This window comes from Rasamsonia byssochlamydoides (genome assembly GCF_041956645.1).
Source record: "Rasamsonia byssochlamydoides strain NRRL 3658 unplaced genomic scaffold VTN77scaffold_57, whole genome shotgun sequence".
In the NCBI taxonomy this organism is placed as follows: domain Eukaryota; kingdom Fungi; phylum Ascomycota; class Eurotiomycetes; order Eurotiales; family Trichocomaceae; genus Rasamsonia; species Rasamsonia byssochlamydoides.
The window spans coordinates 88036-100813 of record NW_027192440.1 but is presented as its reverse complement, the minus strand read 5'-3'; the positions used below and the strand labels follow the sequence as shown (position 1 = coordinate 100813).

At 50.2% G+C, this 12778-nt stretch overlaps 5 protein-coding genes across 5 annotated transcripts; 3 read left to right on the top strand and 2 right to left on the bottom strand.

The window, feature by feature from the left end:
- Positions 1-242: 242 nt before the first annotated feature.
- On the bottom strand, positions 243-1466 carry VTN77DRAFT_7106 (uncharacterized protein; the record flags this gene model as incomplete). The annotated part of the gene is made up of 2 exons (XM_069423459.1): positions 243-1314; positions 1378-1466. 2 exons carry the CDS (start codon positions 1464-1466, stop codon positions 243-245), a joined length of 1161 nt encoding a protein of 386 aa, XP_069275601.1.
- Positions 1467-2830: 1364 nt separating this feature from the next.
- Positions 2831-3626, top strand: VTN77DRAFT_7105 (uncharacterized protein; the record flags this gene model as incomplete). The annotated part of the gene is made up of 4 exons (XM_069423458.1): positions 2831-2887; positions 2974-2988; positions 3049-3462; positions 3510-3626. 4 exons carry the CDS (start codon positions 2831-2833, stop codon positions 3624-3626), a joined length of 603 nt encoding a protein of 200 aa, XP_069275600.1.
- Positions 3627-4613: 987 nt separating this feature from the next.
- On the top strand, positions 4614-5468 carry VTN77DRAFT_7104 (uncharacterized protein; the record flags this gene model as incomplete). Its single annotated transcript, XM_069423457.1, has 4 exons — positions 4614-4682; positions 4803-5062; positions 5154-5241; positions 5316-5468. The coding sequence occupies 4 exons, from the start codon at positions 4614-4616 to the stop codon at positions 5466-5468; spliced, it is 570 nt and encodes a 189-aa protein (XP_069275599.1).
- A 1192-nt stretch (positions 5469-6660) lies between these two features.
- VTN77DRAFT_7103 (uncharacterized protein) lies at positions 6661-9707 on the top strand (the record flags this gene model as incomplete). The annotated part of the gene is made up of 10 exons (XM_069423456.1): positions 6661-6680; positions 6788-6810; positions 6869-6907; positions 6973-7078; positions 7152-7285; positions 7353-8553; positions 8605-8898; positions 8966-9103; positions 9154-9549; positions 9608-9707. 10 exons carry the CDS (start codon positions 6661-6663, stop codon positions 9705-9707), a joined length of 2451 nt encoding a protein of 816 aa, XP_069275598.1.
- A 1359-nt stretch (positions 9708-11066) lies between these two features.
- Positions 11067-11842, bottom strand: VTN77DRAFT_7102 (uncharacterized protein; the record flags this gene model as incomplete). Its single annotated transcript, XM_069423455.1, has 3 exons — positions 11067-11391; positions 11478-11576; positions 11694-11842. 3 exons carry the CDS (start codon positions 11840-11842, stop codon positions 11067-11069), a joined length of 573 nt encoding a protein of 190 aa, XP_069275597.1.
- Positions 11843-12778: the final 936 nt, after the last annotated feature.

Sequence of the window (12778 nt, the reverse complement as noted above, 5' to 3'; positions counted from 1 at the left end):
ATAGTATAGATGAAACGCTTTTTTTTTTGCATTGCTTGAATTTTATTTTTATTTCAATTCTCTTTATCTTGCGGCTGTATATTTGGGTGGAATTTGTCCCGTCCCCATGGTGCATATCTTTCTTCCTCTCTACCAATCTAGTAGCAGAAGAAAATGTATCTGGAGAAGAAGAAAAGAATGAATGCCCGGGAAGTCCTTTATGTTTATGTATATAGTACATGTACGTAAACTCTTTCTGTTCATCACAATCCCTTGGCGGTCTTCGCCTCAATGTATGCCTCCTTCAGCGCGGCAATGGCCTTGTCGATATCACCCCGCTCAGGCTCGGTGACGCTGACGCCCATGTGTCCGAAGCGGATGTAGTATGGCGCAATCTCCTTGTGCAGGCCGGCCGCAAAAACGATGCCCCGCTTCAGCAGGCCCGGAAGCACGTCCGGCGCGGTCAGGCCCTGCGGCAGACGGATGGCTGTCATGGCATGGGCCTGGTTCTCGGGTTTGGTGGCCAGCTGCGTCAGACCCAGTTCGGCGACAGCAGCCTTGACACGGTCAGACGTCTTCGCGTGGATCGCGAAGCGCTCTGCCAAAGGCCGCGAGGTGATCTTCGTCAGACTGGTGTGGAGAGCGTGCACGAGCTGCGTCGGCGGCGTGGCGAAGTACGAGGGCTTCCCGGCCTCATAGTTCTGCATGATCGGCAGCCAGTTGGCAATGGAGGCGTAGTACGACGCGGGCGGTGTCTTGCGGGACTTGAATCGGTCGAGGGCACGACCGGAGAGCATCAGAATGCTGAGGCCCGGTGGGCAGCCGATGGCCTTCTGGCTCGCGGTCAACACCACGTCCAGGTCCCAGGCGTCGAAGGCGATCTCCTCGCATCCGACGCTGCAGACGCCATCGACGACGACCAGCGTGTCGGGGCTGACGCGGCGGACCAGCTCCGCGATCGCCTTGATGTCACTCAGCACTCCCGTCGAGGTGTCGACGTGCGTGACGGTGATGATCTTGTAGGGCTTTTGCTTGAGCGCGTCTTCGATCTCGGCGAGCGAGGGACGCTCCCCGATCGGCGCCTTGAGTTGGGTCGCCCGCACGCCGTACGTCTCCAGCGCAGCGGCAAACGAATCTCCGAAGTAGCCGGTGTGCAGGACCAGGGCGTCCTCTCCCTTCTCGATCAGATTCGAGGCCACGATATCCCACCCCAGGGTCCCGCTGCCGGAAATAACAAACGGTTGCGAAGTAAGAGACGTGGTCTGGAAAAGCTTTCGGAGCATCGTCAGGGTCTCCCCGAAGGTCTTGACGAAAGCTGGGCCGACATGGCTCTCACTGAAGACCTGTCAGTACACAGTCCAAATAAGGTGAGGAGGCATTGCGATGTAGGATACTCACGCATAATGGGACATGGACTGCAGGACCGCATCGTCGAATTCAATGGGTCCTGGGATGAGAAGGGTGTTGTGAGGGGGTTGCGACGACATTTTGGCCGGGATGCTGGGAGACGCTGCGGGGAGTGGGGGGAGGGGGCGCTCAATGGGTTTATATTCGACGTCGTCGGGCTCGACGGACAGTCTCTCGGTCGAGAACGGCGTGTTAAGCTCGGGCAGCGGCAGGCGGTTGTCGAGATGCCTGGAGATCAGACTGAGGCGGGGGTTGGCCCGCCTGGTTGATGGCGCCAGGGCTGCTTTCGGGTTGCGGCCCTTTGGCCGCGGGGTCGAGTCAGTAGTCAGGACTGTGTCTGTGGACGAGGGGGAGATCCCCGTTACGTCGGAGATGCCCGCAATACGGAGTACTTTGGTCAACACAGGAGCCACGTGGAAGGCGTAGTGATGGTGGAATTGGTGTGAGGAACCGAATGAATTCTAGAAGGAGAATTCGACTACAGTATTATATCAGCTGTCGCCTTCTCTCCCTTTTTTGCCTCTTTTTTCTGGTGGTTGCGGGTCTGGAGCAAGCCGAACAGTCTACGTTAGGAGTCAGCAACAGCCCAGACTGCCGTAGTAACGAGGAGAATCGGGGCAATATCGGAGTCTCTAATTGCAGAAGCGGCCGCTACCAGCCGATCTAGATTCCCGCAGGGAACAACAATAACGGCACAGATTTGAATGATGTATGAATATCCTCAGTACTCCTTCAGTACTACTGCTCATTTTGCGGGGTAATTTTATCTGACAGGCATCATGACTCAGTTGTTCATTTGTTACCAGCGGATCTCCCAATGGCAGCAGCGACGGTTCGCAGTGTCCCGAGCACGAAGTAGTACTGTAGTAGTAGTAGTTTGGACACCAAGATCCACCTCTGGTCCATACCATCTTCAATTGCAAGCCAGCCAAGCATTTGGATAGTAATTCAAGCATTCTCAAAGTTGAGGGTCCTCGCCAATAAATCAAATCGGACTGGACAAGATAAATAACAGCACACTGCCTGTCACGTCCGTTGGCGTAGTATGAGAGATTCGAACACTTGATCTCTTCATTGTTCAGGCTCCATTGTCAGCTTTGAGTAAGGGAAGACAAGAATACCTATCTCAAGGAGAAGGACGCCCAATTGAGGTTGCTATATTAAAATAACAGTCACTATGAGAGAAGGACACAGAGGATTATTCCCAAGAGCTGGCAGACTGGTACCATACGGAGTAGGCACGCTAGTCCTGATACGCTCACAAACTAGGGCTTAGGGTCGACTACCAGATAGGGACCGCTCGCCGCATCCCATCGGCCTAAGCAGCTGGAGCTCCGTAGCAACGTTCAATTGAAGTAGCTTCCCCCTCCCTCGTTTTCTGCGCTTATCTTCTCTGTCAAGTTATCTGGGGAATGGGTCGTTGAGCGGCAGTGCCGGATTCAAAATGACCTCGCGTCTGGTGCTGGTCATTGGCGACCTCTTCATCCCCGATAGGGCTCCAGTACGTGCCCACCCCCGCATGCTGGCTGCGCGCGCAGCATGAGGCCTAGTATAGGCAGACCGCATACTGACCAGCTCTTCTCTTAGGATCTTCCTGCAAAGGTGCGCATCGGCAATTCCTCCTTTGGTATCGATCCTTTTATTTTATTGACTGTCTGATAGTTCAAGAAACTTCTTACTCCGGGCAAGATCGGTCAGATTCTCTGTTTAGGCAACCTCACAGACCGCGACACCTTCGAGTTTCTACGGCAGATCGCCCCCGACCTGCAGCTGGTGAAGGGCGATTTTGATGTCGACTCGCCCAACCTTCCGCTCTCCAAAGTCGTTACTCACGGCAGTCTCCGTATCGGCTTCACCCATGGCCACACCATCATTCCGCCGGGAGATGCCGATGCGTTGCTCATCGCGGCTCGCCAGATGGACGTAGATATTCTTCTATGGGGAGGAACACATCGGTTTGAGGCCTTCGAGATGGAAGGCCGTTTTTTCGTCAACCCAGGAAGTGCCACTGGGGCCTTTAGTACCGGGTATTGGCCCGAAGGGGAAGAACCCACCCCAAGCTTCTGCTTGATGGATGTAAGTGCTCACAAAAAATTACTCTAGTTCTTTACTAATTCCAACAGGTCCAAGGAGATGTGCTGGTGCTCTATGTCTACCAGCTCAAGACCGATGCCAATGGAGCAGAGACGGTAACAGTCGAGAAAGTGTCGTTCCGCAAGCAAAGCGTCACGTCGTCATGACCTAGTTTGTTTGTGTCTTTTCTGTACATACATACCCGGAAGTACGTTTCATGATAATCCAACAAGATTTCTTGCTCTACGAGAATCACCGGGTATACTCATGGTCAACTTGAGCGAACACCAACTCTAAACTTCAGCATCATCTCAACAGTCTTAAGAAACACGGGCAATGTACGGATACGGGGCGATTAATAGACTTACTAATCTGAGAAGTCACATATTCACTAGAAGGCCGGTGTGATGCTGCGCCTCGTTCTGTTTCGTTCTCTTCAGGTATAATTCCGAAGAAATTTGGGGTTCAAATTTCTTGCTTCTTGTCTATTGTTCTCATATAGCTCTTGAATATTCAATTCTTCTCATTATTCATTCCTGCAACTAAATCTAATCGAGGACGGATAGACGTTGATTTCTGTACGCGATTCATTATTCCGGTACCAATTGTCGTAGGCTTCACAATTCTTATAAAAATACAGCTCGGTAGCTTCATTGAGGGAACAGTCTGCGGGAGCAACGACTAGGAAATTATTTCGCCCCCTGATTATAAATACTGGAAATTGCTGAAGCTCATCAATTGACGTGGTGGCGACTACGGAGGATGCTGGTATTGACATCTGAATCGCATGGTCTGTAACCTGCTTTGCGATAGCGGCGAGTCACTAAACCAGAAACAGAAGCATAGGGTCGGCTTCACATATTCGTGCTTGGCATCTGCCCTCCCTCAACTCGTCTGTCTCCCATTCACGCCTTGCGCATTTTACATCTATTGTCGAAGTCTCTATTCACCTTGCTGTGTGAATAGGTCCCTTTGAGTCACGCTGCTCTTTGTTGTGGAGGAATGCCGTCGAGGTCGGATCGGCTGTGTTTTTGATCGAGGAGGTCGACCCACCCCTCTTCTCTTGTCCTCGCCCCGGGTGATTTTTTGGGACATTGCAATCTTCCTTTCTTTCCATATAGGCGAGCCCAAACCCGTTTTCGCACGTTCTCAACATGGCTACGGAAGGGAATGAGATCAAGGATGAGCGCTTGGACACTAATGAGGATGGTGGTGACGATGAGGTACGTTGAGCCGGAGCTTGCAGCCAACGCTTGAGCTATCCTGATTCTCTATCTACTTTACTGTCTGATAGTCATTCAGCAAGCGCAATTTTCGTTGCTGACTGAGATGGTCTACTCCAGGAGGAAATTGCTGCGATGAAGAAGCGAGTCGCCGAGATGGAGTCCGAGGCCGCGAAACTGCGCGAGATGCAAGCCAGCCTTGAACAGGAGTCGGAGAATCTGCAACGAGAGGATAAGGAGGACATCGATGCCCGAAGTATCTTCGTCGGAAACGTCGATTACGGCGCCTCCCCTGAAGAGATCCAGGCTCATTTCCAGAGCTGCGGCTCGATAAACCGCGTTACCATCCTGCTTGACAAGTACACGGGACATCCTAAAGGGTTGGTGGCGACACATCCTTTCGTTTCCTACTAGAGCCTCGTGGTTGTAGTTGACTTGGTAAGAGATGGAGTCGCTGATCGTCTGCTGCAGATATGCCTATGTTGAGTTCGCCGAACCCAGTTTTGTCGCGCAGGCCCTCGTTCTGAACGAAAGCGTGTTTCGCGGTAGGAATTTGAAGGTAATGATCCTGCGGAGCTCTTCTTCCTCTCTTGCGCTGCTGGTCGTTCTACTAACGCGCATGTCACTGAGTAGGTTGTCCCGAAGCGCACCAACATACCTGGCATGAGCCGCGGCCGTGGACGAGGCTTCCGGGGTCGGGGCGGCTACGGTCGTGGCGGTTTTCCGCCTCGTGGAGCCTACCGTGGAGGGTATCGTGGTCGGGGTCGAGGTTACGCCCCGTACTAGATGTGTCTCTCCGTGCGAAGTCGCCGACTTTGGCAGAGGTAGAGCAAAGGCTGGAGGCAAAATCGTGGGTCTTGAACAGATGCAGAAAAATCGCAATTGTAATTTGTGTCCTTTCCAGGCTGAGTCTTTCGGAGTTGAGGCTATGGATGTATGATAATTACCGAGGTCACAGACTGGGATAAAATGGGCGGATGACAGGGAATTTCTTTCTGCGATATCCTTCTTATTACCGTCGAAACAGTTCTGTTGGATATGAAAGTTATTTTCTTCTTCTCTTCTCTATTTTTTTTTCTTAGTGTACGGAGTAGTGTTGTAGTAAGTCCTTGATATAAGGAGTGGCCGCAACTTTAGTAGTGGATGACCATCACTACGGAGGACCCCAGGAGCCAGCAGACACCGCTCAGTCAGCAAACTTCCCGGAAAGGCTCAGCCAGGCCATTGCATCGTTGTGCAAGGCAACGTCTGGTCATCTGAGCCTCGACTGTGTGGTCTCTTTTCATCAAAAGCAATTGCACAAAGAAGAGCTGACCATTACCCGCTCTCTATTGTCGTCTCCAGCCTGCGTAACGCGTTCCTGCATTGATCGACCCGGTGGGCACGCGGGGTCTTGCTGTCGTGGGAGTGATTCATAGACCGCCTAAGAGAGCTAAGCGGACCGACTGAATAGCGTTTGAGAGGGGAACCGAATGGCCATGGGCGTCTAAGTCGAAGTCTAGCCGTCGTCCAGTCCCTTCTAGCAACTACCTTGACCTCACCTGCGCTTTTTGCCTGCCAGTGCTTCCACCTGCCACCGTCTTAACCGCCCGTTTCGCTTGTCCCGACGATTCCTAATCCTGACGTTCTTTGCCACGACAGACCGGCGAGGAAGACTTCGACGCTGGGTCCGCAGGAGGCTTGGATTGTCCGAACGGGTTTGGTTTGGGCTGCCCTCTGGAGCCAGCCCCTCCGCCTTGGTCATTGGCCAAAAGGGTCACGTCAAACTGCTCAGCCCCAATCCCTAGACCGGTCCAGCACAGCATATCGCTCGCCTTCGACGTTCTTTTCAGAGTATCATATCGTCCCGACCTTTTCACCGCTATTGAACCTCTTGGTCTTTATACCCCGAGTTCTGTGAATGCGTTAGGCTTGCTCGACTGGCCTCGATCGCCGTGACGGTTGCACCCGTTGCCCGCAGGGCATCGATCTTCCAAGAATGGGATCCAATTTGCCTGCGTAAGTTCTGCCGCAGCCATATTCATTCCCTTCCCTACGGGAGTCCCCTCCCCAATCCAATCAGTTTCTGTTAGGAATGGAGCACTGACTGATAATTAATGACACAGCCAGCCGAATCTCAGGCTTACAAGTGAGCATCCCATCCTCTCAGTCGGAGAAACACGGACAAGACTAACAACCGGTTCCAGTTATCGCGGCAGACGGATTATACAAGCGAGATGTATTCCGTACGTTTCCAGATTGGCTGTCAACGGCTTGGAGGAACACAAACTGACCTGCCTGATACTTGTAGGATTTCCGGACCCGTTTGCCGTTGCCACGATTGGCGGCGAGCAGACTCACACGACGTCGGTGATAAGGAGGACATTGAATCCATATTGGAACGAAGCCTTCGACCTGTACGTGTCGCCCAATATCCAAAAGCATCGTTTATTTCCTCTCTCGTTCTGACTGTTTCCCGCGGTGATACAGGAAAGTCAATGAAGACAGCATCCTTGCGATTCAGATCTTCGACCAGAAAAAGTTCAAAAAGAAGGATCAGGGCTTCCTAGGAGTGATCAATGTCCGCATTGGAGACGTGATCGATCTGCAGATGGGTGGTGATGGTAAAGCTGTCTCCCTTATCCTGTTTGTGGATGGGAACTTTCGACTGACACCACTTCTTCCCCATAGAAATGCTCACTCGAGATCTCAAGAAGTCAAACGACAATCTGGTTGTACACGGCAAATTGATCATTAATCTCTCCACCAATCTCAGCACCCCGCTCCCTACGCAAAATGGTCTGCACCGGCCTCAGCCTCAGTCATCCGTGCCTACAGGACTTGTTCCGCAGATCCAGGCGCCGTCATCTCAGCAAGGCTCCAGTCACGTTGAATCTGCAGCAGCGACTTCTGCGAACTCGGCCCAGTCTCGAGCTACATCCTCGACTAGACCAGCTAGCACCGTTGCAGGTTCTAATGGTGTTGCGCAGGCGCAGCCTAACGGACACACTTCGCACGGCTCTCGAACGAACCTCAGTTCTTTTGAAGACAGTCTGGGCAGACTCCCGGCAGGCTGGGAACGACGGGAAGACAACTTGGGAAGAACGTACTACGTTGATCACAATACGAGAACGACGACCTGGACGCGGCCGTCTGCCAACTACAACGAACATGCACAACGCTCACAGAGAGAGGCCAACATGCAGATGGAACGGAGAGCTCATCAGAGCCGAATGCTGCCGGAAGATCGCACCGGTGCACATTCGCCAAACTCGCCGGAGTCGCAAGCACATACCCCTGCTAGCAGTAGCACCCATAACGTAAATGCAGTGTCCATGATGGCCACTGGGGCAACAACGGCGGGCACCGGTGAGCTCCCTCCCGGATGGGAGCAGCGGACGACTCCGGAAGGACGGCCTTACTTTGTTGATCACAACACGCGCACCACTACTTGGGTCGATCCACGTCGACAGCAGTATATCCGCATGTATGGCCAAAACGCGAACGGGAGCAACACAACGATTCAGCAGCAACCTGTATCACAATTGGGACCCTTGCCTAGCGGATGGGAAATGAGATTGACGAACACGGCTCGAGTGTACTTTGTGGACCACAACACGAAGACCACGACTTGGGATGACCCACGGTTGCCATCGTCCTTGGATCAAGGCGTTCCGCAGTACAAGCGTGACTTCCGACGCAAGCTGATCTACTTCCGATCGCAACCCGCCTTGAGGATCATGTCCGGCCAATGTCACATCAAAGTGCGCCGGAGCAACATCTTCGAGGATTCTTACGCCGAGATTATGCGTCAGAGCGCGTCTGATCTGAAGAAGCGCCTAATGATCAAGTTTGATGGCGAGGATGGTCTGGATTATGGTGGACTTTCACGGTATGTGTCCTGCTGTATGGTGCTGCTAATTCCTGTACTAACTTCCAACAGAGAGTTCTTCTTCCTCCTTTCTCACGAAATGTTCAATCCCTTTTACTGCCTTTTCGAATACTCTGCACACGATAATTACACCTTACAAATCAATCCTCATTCCGGTATTAATCCTGAACATCTGAACTACTTCAAATTCATCGGTCGGGTTGTTGGCTTGGCCATCTTCCACCGTCGTTTCCTGGACTCGTTCTTCATTGGCGCGTTCTACAAGATGATGCTGCGGAAGAAGGTTACCCTTCAGGATATGGAGGGTGTCGACGAAGACTTCCACCGCAATTTGACCTGGACACTGTAAGCCGCACCAGATTGCTTCTGGAATATGCTACTGGATTACGAAGTGATACTGACACTCCCACAGAGAAAACGATATTGAAGGCGTTGTGGAGCTTACATTTTCCGTTGATGACGAAAAATTCGGAGAACGGCAGACGATCGACTTGATACCCGACGGACGAAATATTCCCGTCACTAATGAAAACAAACACAAATATGTTGAGTATGTAGTCTCTTTTTGGCTTTTTCTTCGTCAGGTCTAACCTGTCGCAGGTTGGTTACAGAATGGAAGATTCAGAAGCGTGTGGAAGAGCAATTCAACGCGTTCATCTCCGGCTTCAACGAACTCATTCCTCAAGACTTGGTGAATGTCTTCGATGAGCGGGAGCTGGAGTTGTTGATTGGCGGTATTGCGGATATCGATGTCGACGACTGGAAGAAGCACACCGACTACCGTGGGTACACAGAATCCGACGAGGTGATTCAGAACTTCTGGAAGATTATCCGCAGCTGGGATGCGGAGCAGAAGTCTCGTCTGCTGCAGTTTGCCACGGGCACATCTCGTATCCCAGTGAACGGGTTCAAGGATCTCCAGGGATCTGATGGACCTCGGAGGTTCACGATTGAGAAATCGGGAGACCCATCGTCGTTGCCCAAGTCGCATACATGGTATGCTTCTGTTTCTTTCTCACTTGATTAATTGTGACGAGGCTGACAAATTTTCCAGCTTCAACCGCCTTGATCTGCCTCCATACAAGACCTATGAGACGTTACAGCAGAAATTGACCATAGCCGTGGAGGAGACCTTAGGTTTTGGTCAGGAGTGAAGCAAGCAAAGATGAAAGACGAGGTGGAAGTCGGGGTTGAAAAGAATTGTCGAGAGGAGTACCAGAACAGAACAATGATATCAGCTGGCCAGTAGCCAGCACATTCGAGTTTCGTCCATCCGTCTGTCCGTTCTGTTCCGTTCAGTTTTACTCAAATCTCTCAGGTCTGCGGCTGCGTTGTTGGCTTCTTTTTTTCTTTTTCTGGGAAACGGATCAGGCCGCTATTTTTTCTGTCAAGGAAGGAAATATGTGTTTGCTTTTTCTTTTTCTTTTTTTATTTCATTTTTGGGATACCGTGTGTCTTGTCTTGTCTTGTTTCTACTTCTCTCTGATCATCATACATTTTATCTGTTATCTGTTGTCTGTTATCTGTTATCTGTTCCTGTCTGTCTGTCTGTCTGTCTGAAATGACTCATTGTGTCTGCTTGCCACTTTCACTACCGGTATCGTTCGAACGTCTCTGGGAAACCCTGCACTCCTTTTCTTTCTTTCTGTTTGTATATTCGTGTGTGTGTTGTGTATAATTTTCCAATTTTGTTTCAAATCCTACCGGTGGAAAGAAAGAACTAGCTAGGCATTTATCTTGTTTCTATTATCAATTTTATTTTTCTTTTTTTTCTTTCTTTTACTTCTACCTCTTTTCACTGAGAAAGGTTATCGAAAGGTTTTTTTTTTTCGAAAGGGCAGCAGATAACGTAACGTAAGGTAAACCAACCAGCTAGTTGAGCAGTTCGTTAGGCATTGCTTTTTCTTTTTCTTTTCTTTTGGCTTTTTCTTGTTGGCCTTTTTCGAACATGATATCAATCCCATACGTTTAAGTTTACTACCAAGTATAATTTTTTAAACTTATTTATCTAGCCAACTCGTCTAGACTTGTACTTATTTATTCTACCTACCTAGAGCAAGTAATTAGTCACCAAGATAGATACTAGGTAGTTCAGTTAACTAACTTGGTGGTAATATAATTGTAACGGCTGAGATGATAACCCAATTAATTTTAATGGAAAGACAAGAACCATCGTCTCTCTCTGATTTTCCGCAGTTAGGTTAGGTAAGATGGATTAGATTAGGATTAAGACAAGATTTTTAATTTTTTAATTTCGATTACGATTAAAGAAAAGGAAAAGAAAAGGAAAGGGGAAAAAAATGATGAGAATCGGAATCGAAATAAAATCCATGTCAGTAAAAAATCGAAGTAATAAACCCATGTAATATAATAAATCTCATCTCATCTTATCTCTCCTTTCTTGTGTTGTGTGTTGTGGTCTTGCCTCACTCGTCATTATTGAAAATTATTGACATATTGCCCATTGCCCATGTCATTTCTTTCTTGGTTGGTTGATTGGTCTGGGTGGGTTTTTACAGCGCAACACCCATTCCCAGCGCCACAGCAGCGAAGAGCGTACCAGCCTCCACAGCCAGACCACGCGGGGCCGCACCCTTAGACGTGCTGTCGCTGCTGGAGGTGGACTTGGAAGCGGAGCTCGTCGAGGTAGAAGTGCTGTCGGAGTTACCGTTGGCAGCAGTGGATGAAGTCGATTCGGCGTTCGCAGACGAGGTAGCCGTGGCAGTGCTGGCACTGGTGGTGCTGCTAGGGGCCTCTGCCTTGGCGGCATTGCAGTACGAGGTCATGGTTTGTTCGGCGCCGAAGCGGTCGGGGTCACCGGGGCAGTTGTTGTAGCAGCTGTAGTAGATCAGTAGGTAGTTAGAGATGAGCTGGAAGCGGAAGAAGGGGGAGGATGTAGATAGATATGGATATGGGCAACTCACGTCAAGACATTGTTGCTCTGCTCACACAGACACTTCCAGTCGTTGGCCGGGCAGTTTTGCAGCTGCGGCTTCGTAGATGAGAGACAGGCGTCGAGGATGCTGTTGAAGTTGATCAGCATGCATTTTACACAGATATACATGGGCACGATCTTCAGTAGTCCTCCCTCGAAAGGGGAGACCTAGGTTCAGATTCAGACCCGGATGTTTCTCACTTACTCTTGAGCTGCACAGGAGTATGACGACGACGAGCTGGAAGTAGCAGCAGGTGCTGCAGCTGCTACACTGGTCGGAGAGGAACCGTCCTGGGCGACGACGAAGCCGACGCTGAGGGAGAGGAGAGTCGCAAGGGTGGTCGTGAGACGCATGTTGTCAATTGATTTATTTAATTATTCAATCGAGTCGAGTTGAGTTGAAGGTGAAAAGAAAGGAATGCCTTTCTCTCTTCGAACGAGGGAGGTAGAGAGAGAGAGGGAGACGAGGATGAGATAGTTGGCGATAGTAGTCAGAGATAACGAGAGTGGAGGAGGAAGAGGGGAAGAAAAGAGGAGAAAGAGGAGGAGGAAGCAGTGGAGTTTAGTGAACTGGAATTGATGAGGAGGTCCGTGGAAGGGGTAAGTATGAGAGCTTGTTTTCGCGATAAACAGACAGAAAGGTACGGAGTACCGGGCTTACTACCCCAATGCGCGGTATTTTTTTTTCACCTAGTTATGATGCCACATCACATCACATCAAAACAAGAGACGAAAACAGGACCGCCCATATCCAATTCCCCAGGAAACACAGCAACTGCATACCAGACAGGTCTCATGTTGGCTTGACTACTGCAGTTACTATTTACTAGGTACTCCGTACCTAGGTGGTTGAGTCGACAACGCCATGCCATGGCTGTGGAATGTAACTGTACAGTACGGAGTACTCCGTACAATCCAATCTGGGGAAGCACCTAGGTAAGCATTATTAAAGCAACTTGTGGGCCCATCCATTCATGCATGCATGCCAGCGTATACTGCTAGTGCTAGTATCAGAATCAGAGAGCTCTCTATGCTTGCTTCCTTACTCACTTGCGCTTCTTGCAGAAACAGTTCGATAATAATAATAATAAAAAGGTCAAAGCTCTCTTATCCCTGTCTCTCCCTCTCCCTGTCTCTCTTGGCGAGAGTCCGGGGAAGGAAGAGATTCAAGGGACTCAATTGATTCAATTCAAGGGAGGGAGGTTAGTTAGAAGAACCTATCCAACGCCACAGAGCATTAAATTAGTTAGTTAGTTAGCTAGCTAGTTGGTTGATTCTGTTTTACCCCTC